The sequence below is a fragment of the Mesoplodon bidens genome (genome assembly GCF_964165515.1).
Source record: "Mesoplodon bidens genome assembly, chromosome: 11".
NCBI classification, from domain to species: Eukaryota; Metazoa; Chordata; class Mammalia; order Artiodactyla; family Ziphiidae; genus Mesoplodon; species Mesoplodon bidens.
The window spans coordinates 48,402,928-48,422,163 of NC_138167.1; the positions used below are offsets into that span (position 1 = coordinate 48,402,928).

The following is a 19,236-nucleotide window of genomic DNA, read 5'->3' on the forward strand; positions in this document are numbered from 1 at the left end:
TATAGCACAGAGAACTCCACTGTACAGTAGAAACTAACACAACACTGTAAAACAACTATACCCCAATTTAAAAAAAATGAGTAAACAACTTGAAAGTTCTAAAATATAAAGATAACATTGAGAAGCAAGAAATGCTACTGAGGCACATGGCCACAAAAAATTATTCAAAACTGAAGTACCAATAGGAGTAACTTTGTCAAAATCACATGAAAAATATGCTAGAGGCTGTTTGGAAAATGGGAAAATAAAAAAAATGTAGCAATGTGTACATCTTCACGTGTTTAGGGCATGTCCACAAAAATGGTGCACATCTGCTTCCATACAAGTTGTATTCCATCATTTACACACAGAACAGTCATCACCATCGTGTACATAACAGACCGTTAAAGGATCCAGGTTAACAGGGAAACTCGGCTTTCAACCCTCAGCTCTTGGGTTACTCAAGCATGGTTAGCATCAGCCAAAGCCAAACAGCCATGAAATTTAGCCTTAGCCTGAAGATTCAGAGTGCAAAGATCATTAATATTGAAAATCAGGCTATGTGAATGAGGACAAAAAAGAAAATAGACCCCGTGCCACCACCTGTTGCTGTTAGGGTTTCCCGAGGCACGAGCGCTGGAGAAGGAGCTGGAGCCCACCTCAGCGGAGTTCTGAAACTGACTACTCAAGCTCCCCCCTAGATGCCCTGCCGTCGTGGGGCTGGAGCCTGCTCTTTGGGTGGTGGAGAGGGTGGAGACAGTTCAAGAAACTTTCAGCTTCAAACCAGGTCCTCTTAATTAGCAAGTTATTCCTCCTCAGGGAAGCAGCTTCCCAATCCTCAGGCATCACTGCTCTACCTCGTCCAACCTCCAGGGGGCACTAAGTGCTCTGCTCTAGAACAGCGATAGACCAACCTGTCACCATCAGAGGGAGACGGACTGTGATAGGAGCTCATGAGGACACTACAAGCAGGGTTTCTTCTCTTCCCTTCCCATGGTGTGCTGATACATTTCACAAGCAACTATTCTACGGTCCCCCAGAGGTGCCTACTGAGACATCCAGGCAATCAGAGGAGACACAGATGAATCAAAAGCAGGGTTTACTTTTCTACCAAATTCTCCAAGCCATGTTCCAGCCAATGGATGAAGGGTAAATCAGACCCCACAGACTCTTGGTAAAAACAGTTTTAACTTTCTACAGGAAAAAAAAAGTTATTTTTTTTTTCTTTAATCAAGTTCCTAGGCATTTGGAAGCAGATGAATAAATTTCAAATATTGAATGGTCTGTGCTTTCTTCTTTAATGTATTCAAATGCTCCCTCCCTGCTGCCTCTCCTGTGATGAGGCCCCGAAAATGGTTCTGCAACTGCACCAACCGTCTTATTTCCGGATCACTCTATCGTCTGATACCCTAGAACCATGGTATGATTTTAACTGATAATGGCCCAAGCACAGCTGAAAGGATCTCAGTTAAACTCTTCAAACCTTCTTTGAGTGCCTACTATTTGCTGGGCATAGGCTAGGCACTAGGCAGTGATCCTGCTGGTTCTGAGAAAAGTAAATGGCGCTACAGAGAGGAGTTTTCCTCCCTAGTGGCAGGAGGATGTCTGCTGGGGACTGAGAGAACCAATTTCTCCTCTGATTCTACCGCCTGGGGTAGGTACAGGGCTCAGGCCCCGGGAACAGATGCTGTGTCTCTTCTGACAGGTGCTGCCATGGAAGAACCAAGAGCAGTTTCTAAACAGCTGTGGAATTTGCTCCACAATCCACATAGTGATGTGTCTCCAAGGAGCTCTGGGTCATGTGGCCAATGTAGGAAATCTTCACTGAAGTTCTAGGGAAAGGAAAACCAATGAGAATTAATTGTTTCTGAGATGAAACAAGTAAGAAAGATTGCCCAAGTAACTTCTTGCAAGCTCAGGCAATAATATCCACAGGTCCTAGATAACGTATCTTCATGGTTACACAACCAGGAAGTCAAAGGATCTTTCCACATCCCCAGAGACACTGTGCCCTGAGCTGACCGTCTAAATATGTGGTTCTGAACCAGGGATGATTTTAACCCACAGGGGACTTCTGGCAACGTCTGAACATTTGGGGTTGTTACAACTGAGTGGGGGAGGAGGTGGTGTTACTGGCATCTAGTGGGTAGAGGCCAGGCTGTAAAACGTCCTACAATGCACAGAACAGCCCCTCGCAACAAACAACTGTCTGGCCCCAAACGTCAATAGTGCCAAGGCTAAGAAACCCTGCTCTAACCCTGCTATTTCAAATGTCTGCAGCAGAACCTTGTCACTTGCAAATTTAACAGTCATGGTTCTAGAAATTACCCTACCAGTCCATGACAATGTGGTAATGTGTGTGGCTACAGAGTAAGTCTGGCCAGATGTCCAGGGCTTATGCCTTGAGAAAGCTTTTCTTTTCTTTACTAGTTCCATCAGGATTCTAAAGGGATCACACAACTCGACCCCATTTCATGGAGAAAATTCTACAACTAACCGGTCACTGTGACCCTGGTGATTTGTGACAGGGATTTGGACACTGTATCTAAACGACAGCAAGGCTCTGTGCAGTGTCTGTGCCTGTAAGGTACTGGGCATCCCCCCTTTGGTTTGTGGGTCCCACAGGCTCTCCTGAGCAAAGGTGGCCAGCTCACGTGGCCTGATGGTCTAGGCTCAAACACAAAGGCCCTGGACACAGGGAAACGAGCAACGTACCGCATGAAGACCACTATGCTGTGCACCAGGATATCGCGTAACGTGCAGAAGAAGCTGCCAAACAGCAAATAGAGAAATGGTTGTTTTTGTTTTTGTTTTTAAAAAAAGACGAATCAGCAGGAGTGCTGAGTTACACTGTCAAACTGAGGAGCAGTCAGCCCCGTCTGGGTACCTCCCCTGCCCCACACCCTCCCTTCTGGCCTAAGTGCTGCCCTGGCTCACTAGTTCCAAGTCCCCACAAGTGTCCTTCCATCCTCCCACATCACCATCTTTTTGTTTGTTCATACCCATCACAAAATGCTGCAGCTTGGAAATGCTTCTAGTGGCCTAATGTTCTCTTTTAGAAATCTGAGCACTTCAGTCACATATCAAATACCACATCCTCCAAATAAACCTCAAGATGGCCAAAACTAGGGAACCCACAGGCCCAAGGCTGAAACTTAAGGCAGGACCGGCCCCGAACAATTGAGCTCAACTCTGAATCCCTTTCATCCAGTAAAAAGCACACATGCAGAGAAAATTGTCCTTACTACACATAGGAAAATGGTCCTCCCATCTCAGCCTTCACGGTAAAATTCACCTGAAAATAAGACACCAGCGTCAGTCTGTGGCTAAGGAGGCTTGACAAGGAACAGTACTGTTATCAGCAGCCCAAGGACCTGAGAGCGTTCTTCTATCACATACAAAATATTTCCCCAAGACTGCCCCTGATCCAGATGATGAGCCTCTAACAAATCTTCCAACCTCTTCCCTGTTGAGAGGCCAATGGACCACATGGCCTCTTCTCGATTGCTGGCAAATTGCTTTCTCTGACAAACTCTTTTGTTCCTGTAACACTTAAATGCTAGCTGATTTTTTCCCCTAATTTTTCATAATTACAGAGCTCATCAGGTCTTCCTCAACCAGTTGCTACAAGTGGAAATGAGGAGAGGAAGAGGAAAGTAATGAGGTGACGGCATTCCACAGCGCCTGCTCTTCTCTCAGGGCCACGGGGCCAGGATCCTAAAAGGATGGCATACCAGATGCTCGCTCCGAGGTGGAATGAGGGAGATGTTAGTTGTCACATATGACCCAACCACGGTGTTCATGTACTGAACCTGGCTGGACAGGCTGGTCACCGCCACAGAGTAGAAGTTGGAGTTCCTGATTTTCAGGGTGGCCTGCATCAGGGCAAGACAGGAAACACGTGTAAGTGTCCTGGGGTCAAGACTCACAGGTGCACAACCCAGGAAGGGAGGCCCTAATCTTACCGTGATGGCGAGGATTACAAGGGAGTCCTGCTCATTAAACGTGACTTTCACCACTTTGATGCCGTCATCATCCACGAGGACCGAATGTGGAAACAGGAAGAAAACCACCAAACCAGATGCCAGGAGACAGAGCAGGACAGACAGGAGGACATACTGCTGACTGCAAACGACAAAGCACATGACCAACCCAGGCAGTCAGATATCAAGGTCCAATCAGTCAAGATTAAATGCAAAACCAGGAATGAGGCGGGGAGGGACAAGAAAGTGAAGAGAGCAAGGAATCACAAACCAGGAAAGAATAAGTGGAGCAGGTTCACAAACCCATCTGAATGCTGTCTGCAGTCTGGGAAGAGAAGCTGAAGAGAGGAACTGTGTAGACAGAAACATCTCTTCACCTCCCAGGACACCCTCTTCTCCAGTTCCTTCTGATTCAAGTTCCTTCATTTGACCCTGTCCTCAAAACATTTCTGGCTTCAAGTTCCCTTCCCCAGACTGTGATGGGGGCAGAGACACCTTGCTTGAGCAAACAGTATTAAAGGAAGTGGGGAACTTACAGGAACAGATAACGTTTTCAAGAAGTTAACTGGCATTCATACACAGAAAAAGGGACTAGGGACAACCGTAGGCGTTAACAGGAGAGACGCAGGTGACTCACGTTCTCTGAGGACGCAGTCTCTGATCACTGTGTGGGATCAAAGCCACCAACTCATTTACTTGCTCTAGAAAAGAAACAACAATTTTGGTCAAATAAACCCCATGTGTTGCAGTACTTTCCATCACATACACAGTAGCCTGTCACAAATATACTTGTCTGGAATTAGACGTTTCTAAGATACCAGTTTTATTTTTGGGGTCTAATGAACAAGAAACAAGTAAATATGTAGAGAGCGCTACAAATTACAAAACATCTATCAGTGCTCCCAGGGCAGTGACGTGGAAGTGGAGAAATCTAGGATCTTGTTCTGGCTTTACTGCATGGCCTTGAGCTGCTGCGTGGCTTTCAGCTGCTGCATAGCCTTGGGGAAGTCATTACCTCTCTAGGCCACTGTGTCCTCATCTGTAACATGAAGGCTTTGGAGTAAATGGTTTCTAAGGTTCTTACCAGCTCTAAACCTCTGTGACCCTCCATCTACATTGTTAAGACTTTTTGAGAGCCAACTTAGTGATAGATGATTCTGTACCCAATACAGGCTCCACTCCTGTGCATGTTTTTCTCCCTCCACTTGATTTATTTTTCAGATCTTAGGTTGTTAATGATTCACTACCTGCTTCCTTGAACAGAAGCTTCCAAGATGGTGTCTGCTCCTCCCCCACAAAGCCATGCCAGGCCTTATGAGTGAGAGCAATAAAGAAATGTGCCTGTCAACAAATCCCACAATCTAGAGCAAGCCAAATGTTCCAAGCCAAGGAAACAACGAACAAAAGAGTGGAAGTGAAGAAAAGCAAGGCTTTCAAATACTGGGAAGCCTAGAGAACTTGTGGAACCTGCCCAAGTTTATCAAGTCAGCTCAGCTGGCTCCTGCACAGGGCATGGCCTATGACTGTGGTACTGCCGCCTAGGAGAAAAGTTCTGCCTGGGAGACCGGAGAAGCCCTCTGGGTATCTTGGAATTCTCCTTGGGGAATCATCCTTCCCATGATCACCAAAGACTCTCACCTGTTGGAATGTAGCCTGTCCCCTGGCACGTGAGACAGGTGATGCTATCTCGCCCTGTGAACTCCACATATGGGAACTGAGCAATGGCTTCTTCCTGCTCCCGTTCAGCCAGCAAATCCTCCCTGTCATCTGCCTTCTTCCGCTTGCAAGAAGGGAGGTGAGCATAAGCGGACTGCTGGGACCCCATGGCCAGGATGTGCCACTTGTGTCATGTCCTAGGACGCAAAGAGGCAAGTGAGTGCGTGTTGGTGGCCGTGCATCTTTCTGTGAGAAAAGTGAGAACACAAAAATGACCAAATTGCCGTCCTGAGTGTGATCCCAAACACCTGCACAATTTCTAGCAGGCTCCTCATTTTGTAGCAGTGCTCCCTAACCCCCCTCCGACTCCTGACACACACAGCCGGAGAAACAGGGCGCCAGCTCCTCACAGCCCCACGGCTCGGGTCACCCCGGCTCCCATGTGGTCCAGCCTCACCCCTTCCTGTCCGCTATTTGCAAACTCTGTGCCCTCCTCGAGAAAACCTCCCCAACAATCAACAGGCACCAAATTAATAACAGGCCTCAAAGATTCCCCATCCCCCTCCACTCCCAGACCCGGGAGGCGGGCTCAGGTCACGCCCCTTGGCAAAAAGCGCGCTCCGAGCCCACCAGAGTCGCCCAGGAGGGAGCAAATGCCGAAGGCTCCAAACCTGCAGGGCACGAGCTCCCGGAAGCTCCTTCACGGGCCGGACCGCCAGCCACCTGCCCGCTTCAGCGGGTTTACCTGCCTCTTCGGTCTTCGGAACTGCCCGCACTCGATGCGCACGCGCAGAACGGCAAGCTGGCCCGGGGACGCCGCCTGAGCGCGCGCATGCGCTCTTCGCGACCCTGCTGACGGCGCCGGGAGAGGGCAGCAGAGAGCTGGGAGGGGTGGGGTTCGGGTTGGAGCAGCGCTTCTCGGGGCTAGAGGCTGGTCCACTCGGGGCTAGAGGCTGGTCCAGTGGAGATGATTGAGTCCCCCAGAAACGCTGGGAAAGGCTCAAGTTTCCAGAGGAAGAGGAAGGCGGAAAGAGCCGGCAGCCAAAGCCATTCTCAGCTATTCTTTGAGCACAGGGGTTGTGTAGACGCCGAGGGTAAAAATTGCATCAGACACAGAACCTGCCCTCATCCTGCTTTAGGGCGTCCCCTTCCCCAGCCCTAGACACACACACACAAGGCATGCACATAAGGGGTTAGAGGACACTTTTTAAAGGGCTGGTTTCTTTGTAGTGACTGCCTGGTTGAGCTTCGCTTGCAGCAGAAGGAAGCAAGCGAGGGAAGACTAAGCAGGTGAAGTTATAAAGACGATGCTGGGGAGAGGAGAGATTCTGAACTGGGTGAATGGGGGGCCTGTCCTGCAACGTGGAGGGAGGCTGGCGACCTTCGAGGTCTCTGCCATCTCCACTTCTCTCTCCTCCTTCTCCTGTGAGGAAGGCTGATGCCCCTGCTGTTGTCTAGCCACCTGCGCAACTGCTGGTCCCAGTCAGCCCACTGAGTCTTTAGAATAAGAAATGGTAAAGAAAAAAATATTGAATGACACTGGTTGGAGACAGTAAGGCAGACTTTGTTCAAGGTGGGCAATGGTGACAGGTATGGAGGGACAGCTGCACCAATGGGGTCTTCCAGTGGGGGAGAGAGATTGGGTTCAAGTCTGAATCAGCAGGGTAACTGGGAATTTGGAGTCAAGGAACAGGGTGCCGGTCAGTGGATGGAAAATTACTAAGAGAAAACATCAGCGGTAATGGGAATTCTGGCTAAACTGACCTAACAGGATTATTGCTGAAGACACACCATGGTGATCAGACATACCTGGGGGATGATGGAGGATGAGGAATCCAATCAGATATGGAAGGTGATCAGATTTTGAGAGGGGTTCTTGTTAAGCTGACTTAGCAGGGTTCATGCAAAAACTGGATTATACAATAAGTGCACAGATGGGCCTAGGAGAAGGTTCAGGAACCTGACTAAAGTTTGGTCAAGAAAAGAATATTTGGCAGAAGCAACAAGAAACCATTGCTCCTCTTTTTCCACCTACGGCCCATACCTTCCCCTTCTTGTAATCGATCTTCACCTCTCTCCTTGCAAGCTCTATACCAGTTTATATTTCTTGTTTATACAGATCTGATTTTGTTGGAGGCAGTGATTTGCTCAATGAAAAATACATTTCCCTGCCTACTTACCATATGACACAGTTTGAGCCAATGAGGTGTGTGGGACTTCCAGGAAAGCTCCTTAAACGTGATGGAGACTCAACCTGTGCTTTGATCTTCCTCTTCCTGTTTGGAATTTAGACTTGATGTTGGAGATGGGGCAGCCACCTTGTGCCCATGAGGCAAGAAGTGCATGTTAAGGAAGGCTGGGTAGAGGGATTAAAAGAGCCTGGGTGCCTGATGACATTTGGAGCCACACTCAGGCGCTGGACTACCTTTCTTCTGACTTCTCATCGCATGAGAAAAATAACCAACCTACCCTGACAAATTGTGTTTTGTGTGTGTGTGTGTGTGTGCCTTTCTCATAGTGGGATGCAATCCTAAAAGATACAGACACAGAGCTAGCTAAGGGGGAAGCCTGGACTTTAACACAGGCAGTCTGACTGCTTTACCCAAACACCACGTGGGCCACACTTAGGTTTCTCTCCTCTTCTAACATCTGCCCTTAGGGCACATGCCTTTAGAGAGAGGGGGGCCTCTTGCCTGTCTGAGGCCTGTCTTCCAAGTTCGGCTTTCTTGTCTGAAGGCCCACTTCTCACAGGGAATTCACCTGGGGAATCTGGGGAATGAGCCCATCCTTGAGTCACATGGGGATTGCCTCACTTTGTGGCCTCTGCTGGAACCCTGCCAAGGGCAAGAGGCAGTGAGCCTAATGTCCACACTATGAATGGACACTGCAGAGGGTGGTCCAGGCTGTCCCAGGAACAGGGAAGGTGAGCAGGCAGCAGCCTGATTCATACCAGCTTAAGAGGAAGAGCAGGCCAGGGGAAGATTGAGGGCTGTGGATGCTTCATAAAGGAAGGGAAACAGGCTAAGGGCTTGGGCCTATGGTGAGGAAAAGCGGGGCTCATGTTGCTGGGGGCTGTAAAGGGGGTCTGGGGGTGTAACCAGCAGAACCCTTGAGGCTTTCTGTCTGTCCACTGTCTGGGACAAATAGACTGTACCCTCCAGTGTGGCTCCTCCTGTTTCCCCCAGCACCCAGCTTGAAGCCTGAGGCATAGTAGGCCCTCAATAAACACTTGCAGACCGACTCCACCTGGAAGCTGGCCCTCACTGCCTGGGGGAGTAGTTCCAGCATCCGCCATGGCCATCCAGGAGGCCGTTTTAATTGGGCAGCACATTCCGAGGAGACACCCATCACTTCTCACTTGTGCCTGGCTTCCAAGGTTGTCTCAGCATCCCAGTTATGAGCAGTGAGTTTACTGCAGACGTGAGCTCACGGGGGGCTCTCTGCTGGGTGGGGGCCGGGGTGGAGTGGGACAAACTGGGGATCCCTGCCCTCCCAGCCTCCTCGATTTCTCCACATGCGTTATGTACCCCAGGCCCCACAGGCTGAGGGGAGTCAAGGTACTGAGGGGCCATGGTCCTGAAAGGCCCTGCACATGGGGAAACCGAGGGCTTAGAGTTGGAAGTGTTCTTCATGGTCTTCATTCTGCCCCCTTTATTAAGTCCACAGTGGAGAAAACTTGCTTGAGGTTAAATGACACCCAGTTAGTGAAAATATCCAGACCAGAACCAAATCCTCTATTTCCTTGTTCAGTATACTTTCCAAAGAGATCAGGGGACTAGTTAGAGTGTGGGCAGTGAGGGGCAGAGCCAGGTCGTAGCCCATTGCTGCAGCCACCATGGCCACAGGCAGATTTCAGGGGCACACAACCCTTTTTATTTAAGGGATTCTGTGTTTATCCTAACTCACATCAGAGATCTCAGCGTTCAAAGCTCTGGTGCATGTGTTGCTCAGATAAAGAGAGAAATCGATCCCACCCTCCAAAGTTCCAGGTCCAGAGGGAGAAGGGGAAGAAGATGGTCCCTTGCATTTAAGAGCCTCTTCTAGCAATGGAGCATTTTGCCACTTGTGCTTCCATCTATGTGAAGCAGCTGTTATTGCCATTTTACACTGAGACACAATCGGGGAAGCTGATTGCCCCAGCTATAGTGGTAAGGTCAGAGCTGGATCATGGGTTTTCTGCTCCCAAGTGCTGTCTCTTTTTACTTTACTGTGCTATTTCCTAGGAAGATTGGCTACAGAAAGAAAGTTTACAGGCCTGTTCTAGGAAGAGAAGTGGCACAGAGGGTGCTTATACACAGAAGCGGTCTAGGTTGGGGGTTTGCACTGTGTCCTGGGCCCATAGCAGTTGAAGGCAGGAGCTCTGCCCAGAGAGGTCACCTTGATGGAGAGACCCCTTGGGATGCAGGGGCTTGTGTGTGCAAGGAACTGACAATCCATCTCAAGCCATTGAAGGTCTTAGCCCTTTACCAAAGCTGCAATCAACCATGGTGGTCCTCCAGACCAAGGTCTTCCTCAGCTCCTTTCCTGAGGGGCGTAGAGGAGGCTGACTGTGGGGCTCATGCTCACCTGGCTCAGGGGTGCACCCTGGAAGAGCCAATAAAGTATTCTGAGTGCTGGCTGCATGGAAGGTATGAACCTTCTTCCACAAACCCAGGTGGAAAAAAGATGTCCTATTAGAAAAAAAATGGAAACCAACCTAAATCCAACTCAGAGCCCCATCCTGACTGGCTGGCAGGGGATTTGGTCTTGGTCCCTCAGGCTGCCTTCCCTTCCCCAGGATGTCTCAGGAACCCAGGAAGCAGGGGCAGGAAGGGCCTCTCGCACTCAGCCCACCGTGTCACACTCTCTCCTCGTTCAACACCCCATGGGCCTCTGATCTGGGGGATGGTACTGCTTTCTTGGGGCCTGAGAATCTTTGCTCAGGCTGGCAGAGCTGGTGCCCAGGGTCCTGCATGCCCAGTGCACAGGCCAGACCCAGCCAGGGCAGGGGTCTCAGAGCCTCCTGGCGCCCCCAGCAGGCTCAGCCGAGGGAAATCCCTTCCCTGCCTGGTGCAGGCTCCATCTCTCCCTGACCTCCCCATATTTTCCTTTCTCTCCTCAACGGCACCTCAGTAGCATCTCTCTAATGAGCTGAGCCATTGATAGAAGACGGTTTAAGAGGTAATCATAAAGCAATCTTTTTTTTTTTTTAGATGTTGGGGGTAGGAGTTTTAGTAATTTATTTATTTATTTTTGCTGTGTTGGGTCTTCATTTCTCTGCGAGGGCTTTCTCTAGTTGCGGTGAGCGCGGGCCACTCTTCATCGCGGTGCGCGGGCCTCTCACTATCGCGGCCTTTCCCACTGCGGAGCACAGGCTCCAGACGCGCAGGCTCAGTAGTTATGGCTCACGGGCCCAGCCGCTCCGCGGCATATGGGATCCTCCCAGACCAGGGCTCGAACCCATGTCCCCTGCATTAGCAGGCAGATTCTCAACCACTGCGCCACCAGGGAAGCCCGAAGCAATCTTTTAAGAAAATTTCTACCCCACATAAGTCAAAGAGACCCAAAGGGCTGTTATCTCCTTGGAACAGGGGGACAGGAATACAGGGAAAACAAAACAAAACAAAACAAAATGACATCTTAAAAGGAACACCTGAACCAGATTCTCTTGTAGGGGGACTTGCAGATGGAGGAGACTAATTCCTGACCCCTGAACACTAATAACAACTCTCCCCAGGGCCTATGCGATGCTGCAGGGGCCTTGATCCTTATAACTGCCAAAAGTCCCTCCCCCGACAGTAACCTGAGATGAACACACTCTAAATCACATCAGCATATGCGCTATACACACGTAATGTAAACTGCGTGGCCCTCCCTCCCCTCCAGGAATCGGCACCCCTAAGCATCTCCCTCTACCCAAGAAGTTCTGGACCACCTCCTGAATGGGAATTATGTTAGGAGCTGGCACCCTCAGGGCAGGTGTGGGAGGAAGGCTGCCTGGGCTGGAGAATTTGGGAAGCCTGCCTGAGCGGGGAGGGCAGAGGTGGGCTTGCTGGATTGCTGGATTTTTTTTTTTTTTTTTTTGCGGTACGCGGGCCTCTCACCGCTGTGGCCTCTCCCGTTGCGGAGCACAGGCTCCAGACGCGCAGGCTCAGCGGCCATGGCTCACGGGCCCAGCTGCTCCGCGGCATGTGGGATCTTCCCGGACCGGGGCACGAACCCGTGTCCCCTGCACCGGCAGGCGGACTCTCAACCACTGCGCCACCAGGGAAGCCCGGATTGCTGGATTTTAACTCTTTAATGATGAGACCAGTCATCATCATTGTATCATCATCACGGGCAGCAGTGAGCCAGTCTTCCTGGTTGACCTCCCCCAGCACTGCCTTTCTCACCCCTGTGCCAGCTTCAGGGACAAACCTGGTGGCTGAGCAGCTGCACATCTGATTATCATCAGAAACTGCCACTCAACTCCCGTCCGTGTCTGCTGCCGCGCTGGGCACTTGCCTAGGGCCTCAGCCAGCGGAGCCTCTGCCCAGAGGAGGGACCAGCCCTGAACAAGAAAGCATCCTGTGCAAAGCAGGCGGTGAGGACGCAGGGGGTGATAGGAATAATGGAGCCCCAGGGAGAGCCTGAGGACAGGAGGCAGAGGTAACCTCCAAGAGGTGTTTAGAGAAGCAAAATCCATACCCATACCTATCCTGAAAGGCAACTCTCTGAAATAGCTCCTGGTGTCTTCCCTCCCCACCCATCCATAGTCTATGATCGGATTCAGGCCCTCTACATCCTTTGCCTAGACAATTGTAATAGGCTGCATGGTAGGCTCTCTGACTCCCCAAAATGATAATTTACTGAGTGTCTATTATGTGCCAAGCACTGGAGTAGGCACTTCCCACACAGTATCTCATCTGGCCCTCTCAACAGCTCTGCAGGCGGGGCGTCATCACCCCCTTTGACAGATGAGGGGTCTGCAGCTCAGAGAAGTGAAGTAGCCTGCTGCATGTCACCCAGCTGGGGTACAAGCCCCACACCAGCCTCGACGGCTTGCTCTTCTAGCCCTTCCTCCACATGCCATTGGTCTAGGGGTCCTTTACTGAAATGCCAACGTGGTGGTATCATCCTGTCTCTTAAAAACCTTCTGTGGCTCCTCACGGGCTGCAGGAAAAGACCCAACCCCCTTCCACAGCTTGCAAGGCCCTTTCCACTCTCCTGCCACCCTCTTCCCACTAACCACACACTCCGACCACAGAAGACTATTTGTAGCTCCCTAAACACGCTGGGACTTCCTGTGCCTGCTCGTCTGTCCTCTTCGTGCAGGATATTCTTTCCTCCCTGCCCCACCTCACTCCATACCCCGTTTCCTATTCCCAGAGAGATCCTACGCAACCATCCAAACACAGCCCAGCGGTCACCCTGAAATCTTCTCTGCACACCCGTCCCCTGGTGCTCCTACACACATGCTGCTTGGTGTCAGCACCACTGTCCTCACATCTGTCTGTCTCCTCTGCTGGACTCCTCTCTAGCACCTGTGCTTTCTCCACTATATTATAATTCTCTGTTACCCAGCCTGAACGTCCTGTTAGACTGTAAACTCCGTGTGGGCAGGGTTGGTGTCTCTGGAGCCTAGAGGAGAGCCTGGTGGAGAGTAGGAGCTCCATGAATATTTGTCGAATGAGTGGGTGAGTTGAGTGAATGAATGGCAAGCACCTCGGGGCAGGGACAGTGTCACAGTCACAGGACACGGTCTGTGTTCCTATCTCGTGGCAGGTGCCTGGCACCCAGTGGACGTGCAGTCAAGGGTGAATGAATGGAGGCAAGAAAGAGGAGGGAAGGTTGGACTCAGAACGCAGTGCAGGCCTGGCACTGCTCAGTTCCTTCCGCCAGGGGGCGCGAGAGGCCCAGGAGCCGGGGCCCTCAGACTGTTGGTTCGTTTCTCCTTGAGGCTCAGCCCTAACACCCGCACAGGTTTGGGGTTGTTTTCCTCCACAGAAGGGTTCTGGAGGCAGCCCACATCCGAGGAAAGGAGCCCACCCAAAGCTGGTTTACTGCAGCGGAGGACCCGGCACTGGCCTGGCCTGCCCTGCCTGGTGGCACTGGAAGGAGCCAGCTCCCCATCCTGGGATCTGGATGCACCCAGGCAAGGACCACCTTGGGGCAGGTGGGTGCTTGCAGCTGGAGGCTATGGCTGGAGCTGAGTTGGTCCAGAGCCAGGAAAGGGCTCAGGGCCCTTCACATCATGGACCTGGGGGAGGTAGTTTGCACAAATTCCTGGACAGTAAGCAGCTCTTTAGAACTCACAGCTTTGTCTTCCTACCCAACCCCATGCCATTCAAGGCTAATCTTCCAAGGGAATCGGCGTTGGGAGACAGTGCTGAGCAAGACATAGTCCCTGCCCTCCAGGTGCTCCCTCCCTCCCCATGGAAGCCCTGCACCCGAGTGTGACCTTGGGTACTGCCCTTAACCCTTTCTGGGCCTCATCTTCTTCATATGTAGCATTGTTAAAATGATGAAACGAGGTAATCCATGAGAGTCTCTTAGAATAATGTCTGTCAGGCTATCAGCATTCAATAAAGGGCAGCTATTATCAGCTATTATCGTGATGATGAATCTCTATGAACAAGCCCTTAGAAGCTTGCATGGAAGGCCCACAGGAGACCACCCAATGCCACCATCTTTGGATAAGCCTTGAGCACCCACCCAACTGGGCTTCCCAGCTTCCCAGCTGGCAAGTCCTTAGGTATGGAGAAGAGGGCTGAGTACTCTGTGCTCATGGGGACTTCGGACCTGAAAGGGAACACACCAAACAGATCCAGAGGGAGAACTGAGGCTCAGAGAGGCCCAGAGACTGGAAGAGGTCACAGAGACAAGTGGAAGCAGGGCAGAGAGAATAAGGGCCCAGTCCACTGACCCACCACCCTACCTCTTGGGTTCTTGGGGTCACATGGCTGTGTGGCCACCTCCTGGACCATTCATCCCAACCAAGACGGCTTGGTGATTTTGGTCTAAATTAGATGCCGCCAAACATTTGTATTATAAAGAGTTTTTAGAGTGTTGTGGCTTTTGCCTCTCACCCGCTCCTGTGAATGGGTGTGCAGGGGGACCAGTACAAACAGGAAGAGTGAGAGGGTTGCATGAGAGGTGTCAGAGGGAGGTGAGAAAGCAGCCCAGGATGCTGCAGAGATGGAGGGTGAATCTGGATCATGGTTCACAATGGCCAGGCCTGGGCTCAGATGTGCGTTCTTCTCTCTGGGCACTGGGCAGGGGTGAAGCCAGCCTCTTGAGTGGTGGGGGCCCTAAGTTGGGATCTGGGCCTCTTGGGTCTTGTTTTTGTCTCTGCTCCTGCCTCAGCTTTCTCAGCTCTATACCTTCTGTCCTTGCCACTGAGCTTAGGCTCAAAATCCTCACTATCCTTTCAGAACTAGTGCTTGTGTTGCCTCCTCCACGAAGCCCTCCTTGATTCTGACCCTCTGCCTGGGGCCATCTCTGAATTTTCACGTTAACTTGTTTACATGCTCTCATGGGGTTTTTGCTTTGCCTCTTGCACTATGGTACAGAGACAGCAGATTACAGAGCTGAGTGCATGGATTCTGGACTCCCTGGGCCTAGATTCTCATTCTAGCCTTTACTGGTTATATGGTAGAGTGAGAGTTTCTTTTTCTTTTTGTTTTTTTAAATATTTATTTATTTGGCTGGGCCGGGTCTTAGTTGCAGCACGCGGGATCTTCACTGCAGTGTACAGAATCTTTAGTTGTGGCACGTGGGAACTTTAGTTGCGGCATGCGGGATCTTTAGTTGCGACCTGAGGGATCTAATTCCCTGACCAGCAATCGAACCTAGACCCCCTGCATTGGGAGCACAGAGTCTTAACCACTGGACCACCAGGGAAGTCCCCCCCTTTTTTTTTTTTTAAATATGAGAGTTTCTTAATTTTTGTGTGCCTCAGTTTCCTCCTTTGTTCTAGATGGATAGAAAAAAAGTACCTTCCGTACAGGGCTGATAGGACTTTAATTGAGTCATACATGTGAAGTGTTGAGGCCAGGACCTCGAACGTAGGGAACATTCTCTAAGTGTATGCTCTTGTCGTCAGTGAAGCGTTTGCACCTGCTCCTTACCTCCTCATGAAGCCTGCAACTCCTTGAGGAGAGGTCTCATTACTTAAGCTAATTTGTGTCCCCCCCAGGATCCCAGCAGAGGGCCTGGCCACTGTGGGTCCTCACTGACCATGTGTAGAATGGTGATGGGACCCGAGAGCCCTCTCCCCGTCTGCTGTCCCACCCAGGCCCCTGCAGAGCGGGACTGCCTCCGTGGCTGAGGCCTTCCCTCTCACTGCCCCGCCTGAGCTGTGGCAATTTTCCCTGGCAGCTCCCACGTTCTGGACTAACTTTAGGGTTGGTTTCCAGCTGTGGTTGGATTTTTCTGTTTGAAAAATATTTTAAGCAGCTGGTGGGGAAGGGGTGGAGAGGTGGGAAAAGAATAATAAATAAGCTCGTGAAAGGAAGATTGTCTAAATGGCTTGGAGTGGCCGCCTCCTCCAGCCTGGTCTCCGGGTTGTGCCCAGGACTGGGGAGCTATCAGGTGGTCGGAGATGGGGAGGGGACACCCTGGTGGCTTCACAGGCCGAGGAGAAGGACTCCCTACCCCTCACAAGCACCTCTTGTACTTGCCTTCTCTGTACACCCGGCACGGATTCTGAGGATGCAAGAAAAAACAGATGAGAAAGAGCTAGTTCTGCAGCAGGCAGGCTTGAGGTTAGACCCTGAAAAAAACTTAATATCAGAGCCTATCCCAGATTACGTCACTCAAGACTCTGTGTTTCTCCAGAACTCAACTCCCTTCTTAGCTCTTATTGCGCAGGACCTCAGGCAGCCTGTCCCCCGCCCTGCCCCTCCCCCACCCCGCTGCTCTTCATTCCCCTATAACAACAGAAGTTCCATCTTCCTGCACCCCAGTTTCGTCAGCTTCCTCTTCCCTTTCAGCTCGGCTCTGCCACTGAGGCCCTCAGGCTCTTTTCTGAAGTCTTCACCTCCGTTACTTCCCAGGTGGGAGAGGAGCAGGCAGCAGCTCAGGCCGATGGCCAGGGCCAGAAGCCCACGGGCTGCCCCACATGCAGATGGAAGGTTCTTGCTGCCCCTTTGCTGGCTGGGGAGGATTGTGGAGACAGAAGCCCATAGAAAAGCAGGGATGGGAGACAGACTAAATCACGGAGTCGAACAGAAGCCAAGTCAGAAAGAGACAGGGAGCAAGTCAGATGCGGAGGTAGAGAGTGAATTTCCCTGCCATGGAAATTCCTGTGGCCTCTGATGGCAGGGTGGGCTCAGCCCTGAAGGCTGTTGGGTGCTGGGGCCCAGCATGGGGTCTCTGGCCTGGGAGGGCGGGGGGGTGGGTGGGTGGGGGCGCCTGCCCTCCATGCCAGGTCTCCTGAGGGCTCCCTCCACTGGAGTCAGAGCCAGTATGGGGGGCGGGGTGGGATGCCGTTGTGCGGACTGGGCTCTTGGAGCCCCAGGATGCTTTGGGTGGTAGAGAGTTCTCCCCATCTAGGGGAGCCAGCAGTGGGGCCGGGAAAAGCTGGGAAGTTGGGGGCAGACCTTCTGGGCACAAGGTAGGATGCCAGTGGAGCAGGAAAGTGCTGGGCCTGAGGACCAAGGAAGGGGCTGTGCTGTTGAGGAATTTGGGGTGGTGACCAGTGCAGGAAGGAGGTTGCCTGGGGTTCAGGGAGCTTTGCAAGGGCAAGGATTATGCCAGCCAGGAAGTCTGGGTGGGCAGATGTGCCTGTAGTTCTCAGCACCCTGCGGCGGGGAGGAGCCACGAGGGAGGGCAGAATTGACCGCTTTCTTCAAGGCCTCCCCCATAGGATCCACACCCCTTAGGCATCTCTGCCCTCGAGACCTCCCCTAGCAAGGAAGACCACACTGGTCTAGATTTATAACTGAAATCCCTGCTTATAAGCTGATCCTTGCCACTCAGCTAACCCTGACCATGGCGAAATTCAGAGTCCCGGAGGCTTCTCAGAGGGTATGAGCATGGGAATTTATGCTTGTTAATATTATTTTACATTTATGCTGATCATGAAACTTTCCAAAGCATTTTTTCTTATTATGAAACATAACATACATATGTTAAATATATATGCAGTTTAATAAATAATTATAAATTAAACATCCCTGTTTCCATAGCCCAGGTCAAAAATTAGAATACCGCCAGCACCTCAGAGGTCCCTGTGTCCTTCCCTGATCACAGCCCAATCCCTCTGCCCTGGAGGGAACCAGGATCTTGACATCTGTGATGGTCATTTCCTTGTTTGTCTTCCAAAGCATTTAGTCTCTTAGATATTATCATCTTTGAGCTTCATAATAACCTTATTATTCCCATTTTACAGATGAGGAAACTGAGGCTCAGAAGGTTTTAACAACTAGCCCAAGGTCACCCAACAAGTAAGCAGCAGAACCAGGTTTATATTTGGACTGGCTGATGCCCAGGTGGTTTCTTAGTCAAACCAGAATCCAAAAGAAACCCTGGAACAACCCCGGTTTTGGAGATGGGTGCCCCAGTGCCCCAGAGAAGGGGGAGGCCATATTCATGGTCAGGCCACAGGCTCCCCTCCTGCATTTGTTGACTCTCCTGACTGCCCAGGGTCCTGCTGTGTGAGTACCTGGCAGGAAATGACGGAGGCCCAGGGGAGAGCATTTGGAGGTTGGGGGAACCCTGCACTGTGGGGATGTGCCTGAGCCAAGTGTGCGCCCACATTTCTGCCAGATTTACCAGGTGTGCCCTCCTTGGTGGGCCAGATGTACTTGGTGTGAGCACGTGCGTGCATGTGTGTGTGTGTGTGTGTGTGTGCGTGCCTGCACCTGGCATGTCTGTGTGTGTGCCCAGCTCTGTCTACACACTTGGACTGCTCTGAATCATCTCCCCCACCCTCATCTTTTTCCTTTGCATTTCAAAATTATACATGCTTCGTATAAAAAATTCTAATACAAAAGTCTCTCCTTTACTCTAATTCTAATCCAAAAGACCCCAGGCATACGTTAGCACATTTATCCTTCTTTCTAAGCACAATTAAAATATGTAGTTATTTAGATACGCATATCCAAATGCAGTGGTTTGAGGTTTAAGTATTTTTAAGAAAATTGTATCAGAATCTTCTTATTGTTTTCCCACTTACTATACTTTGGTCATCCTTCCTGTCAGGATGCATGGATTTACCTGACTTTTTTAAAAAATTGAAGAGTACTCCATTAAATAGATGTACCATCATGTGTTTTAACTGGGTGGACCCCTCTGTGTCCCAGATCCCCCAGAAGCTGAGATAGTCGGGTACAACGGGGGGTGGAGGACACCGAGACTGGCCCCACTGTCGGGGAAGGCCAGGCCCAGCTGCCCTTTGACTTCCTGCAGACGGATTCCCCTCAACGCCCTCCCCCACCTGAAGCCCACACCTCCTATCCTCTGTCATTTGTCCCCTCCCTCTTCTCTCTCCTGGCGCTTGACCTCTGCCCGGTGCTGCAGGTTTGGGGGGCTGCTGCGTGAGCTTCTGGCCTCCAAGACTGTCTGATCTCAGAGAACTGGGAGGAACTGGGCTCGGGGGACCCAGAGTTCAGGAGACTGCACGGACGCTGCAACGGCAGTGAGCTCGTCTCCTGTC

General features: G+C 51.2%; 1 protein-coding gene across 2 annotated transcripts; it reads right to left on the reverse strand.

The window, feature by feature from the left end:
- Nucleotides 1-1,061: 1,061 nt before the first annotated feature.
- On the reverse strand, nucleotides 1,062-6,421 carry TMEM106C (transmembrane protein 106C). 2 transcript variants are annotated; one of them, XM_081249255.1, is made up of 8 exons: nucleotides 6,290-6,421; nucleotides 5,601-5,815; nucleotides 4,600-4,663; nucleotides 3,945-4,104; nucleotides 3,714-3,854; nucleotides 3,225-3,274; nucleotides 2,695-2,748; nucleotides 1,062-1,811 (listed from the first exon to the last, which is right to left on the reverse strand). In XM_081249255.1, the coding sequence occupies exons 2-8, from the start codon at nucleotides 5,785-5,787 to the stop codon at nucleotides 1,715-1,717; spliced, it is 753 nt and encodes a 250-aa protein (XP_081105381.1). In that variant the 5' UTR covers nucleotides 5,788-5,815; nucleotides 6,290-6,421; the 3' UTR covers nucleotides 1,062-1,714. The 2 variants fall into 2 exon arrangements, with proteins under 2 accessions (XP_081105381.1, XP_081105382.1); XM_081249256.1 differs by having other exon boundaries at nucleotides 5,601-5,864.
- Nucleotides 6,422-19,236: the final 12,815 nt, after the last annotated feature.

What these genes read in the sequence shown, in the direction of transcription:
- TMEM106C (XM_081249255.1), bottom strand. Translation starts at nt 5,787, where the DNA reads ATGGGGTCCCAGCAGTCCGCTTATGCTCACCTCCCTTCTTGCAAGCGG. An exon ending in CACCTCGGAGCGAGCATCTG is followed by an intron (nt 3,275 to 3,713) that starts GTATGCCATCCT and finishes TCTTATTTTCAG; the next exon opens with GTGAATTTTACCGTGAAGGC. An exon ending in AGCATAGTGGTCTTCATGCG is followed by an intron (nt 1,812 to 2,694) that starts GTACGTTGCTCG and finishes TCCTTTCCCTAG; the next exon opens with AACTTCAGTGAAGATTTCCT.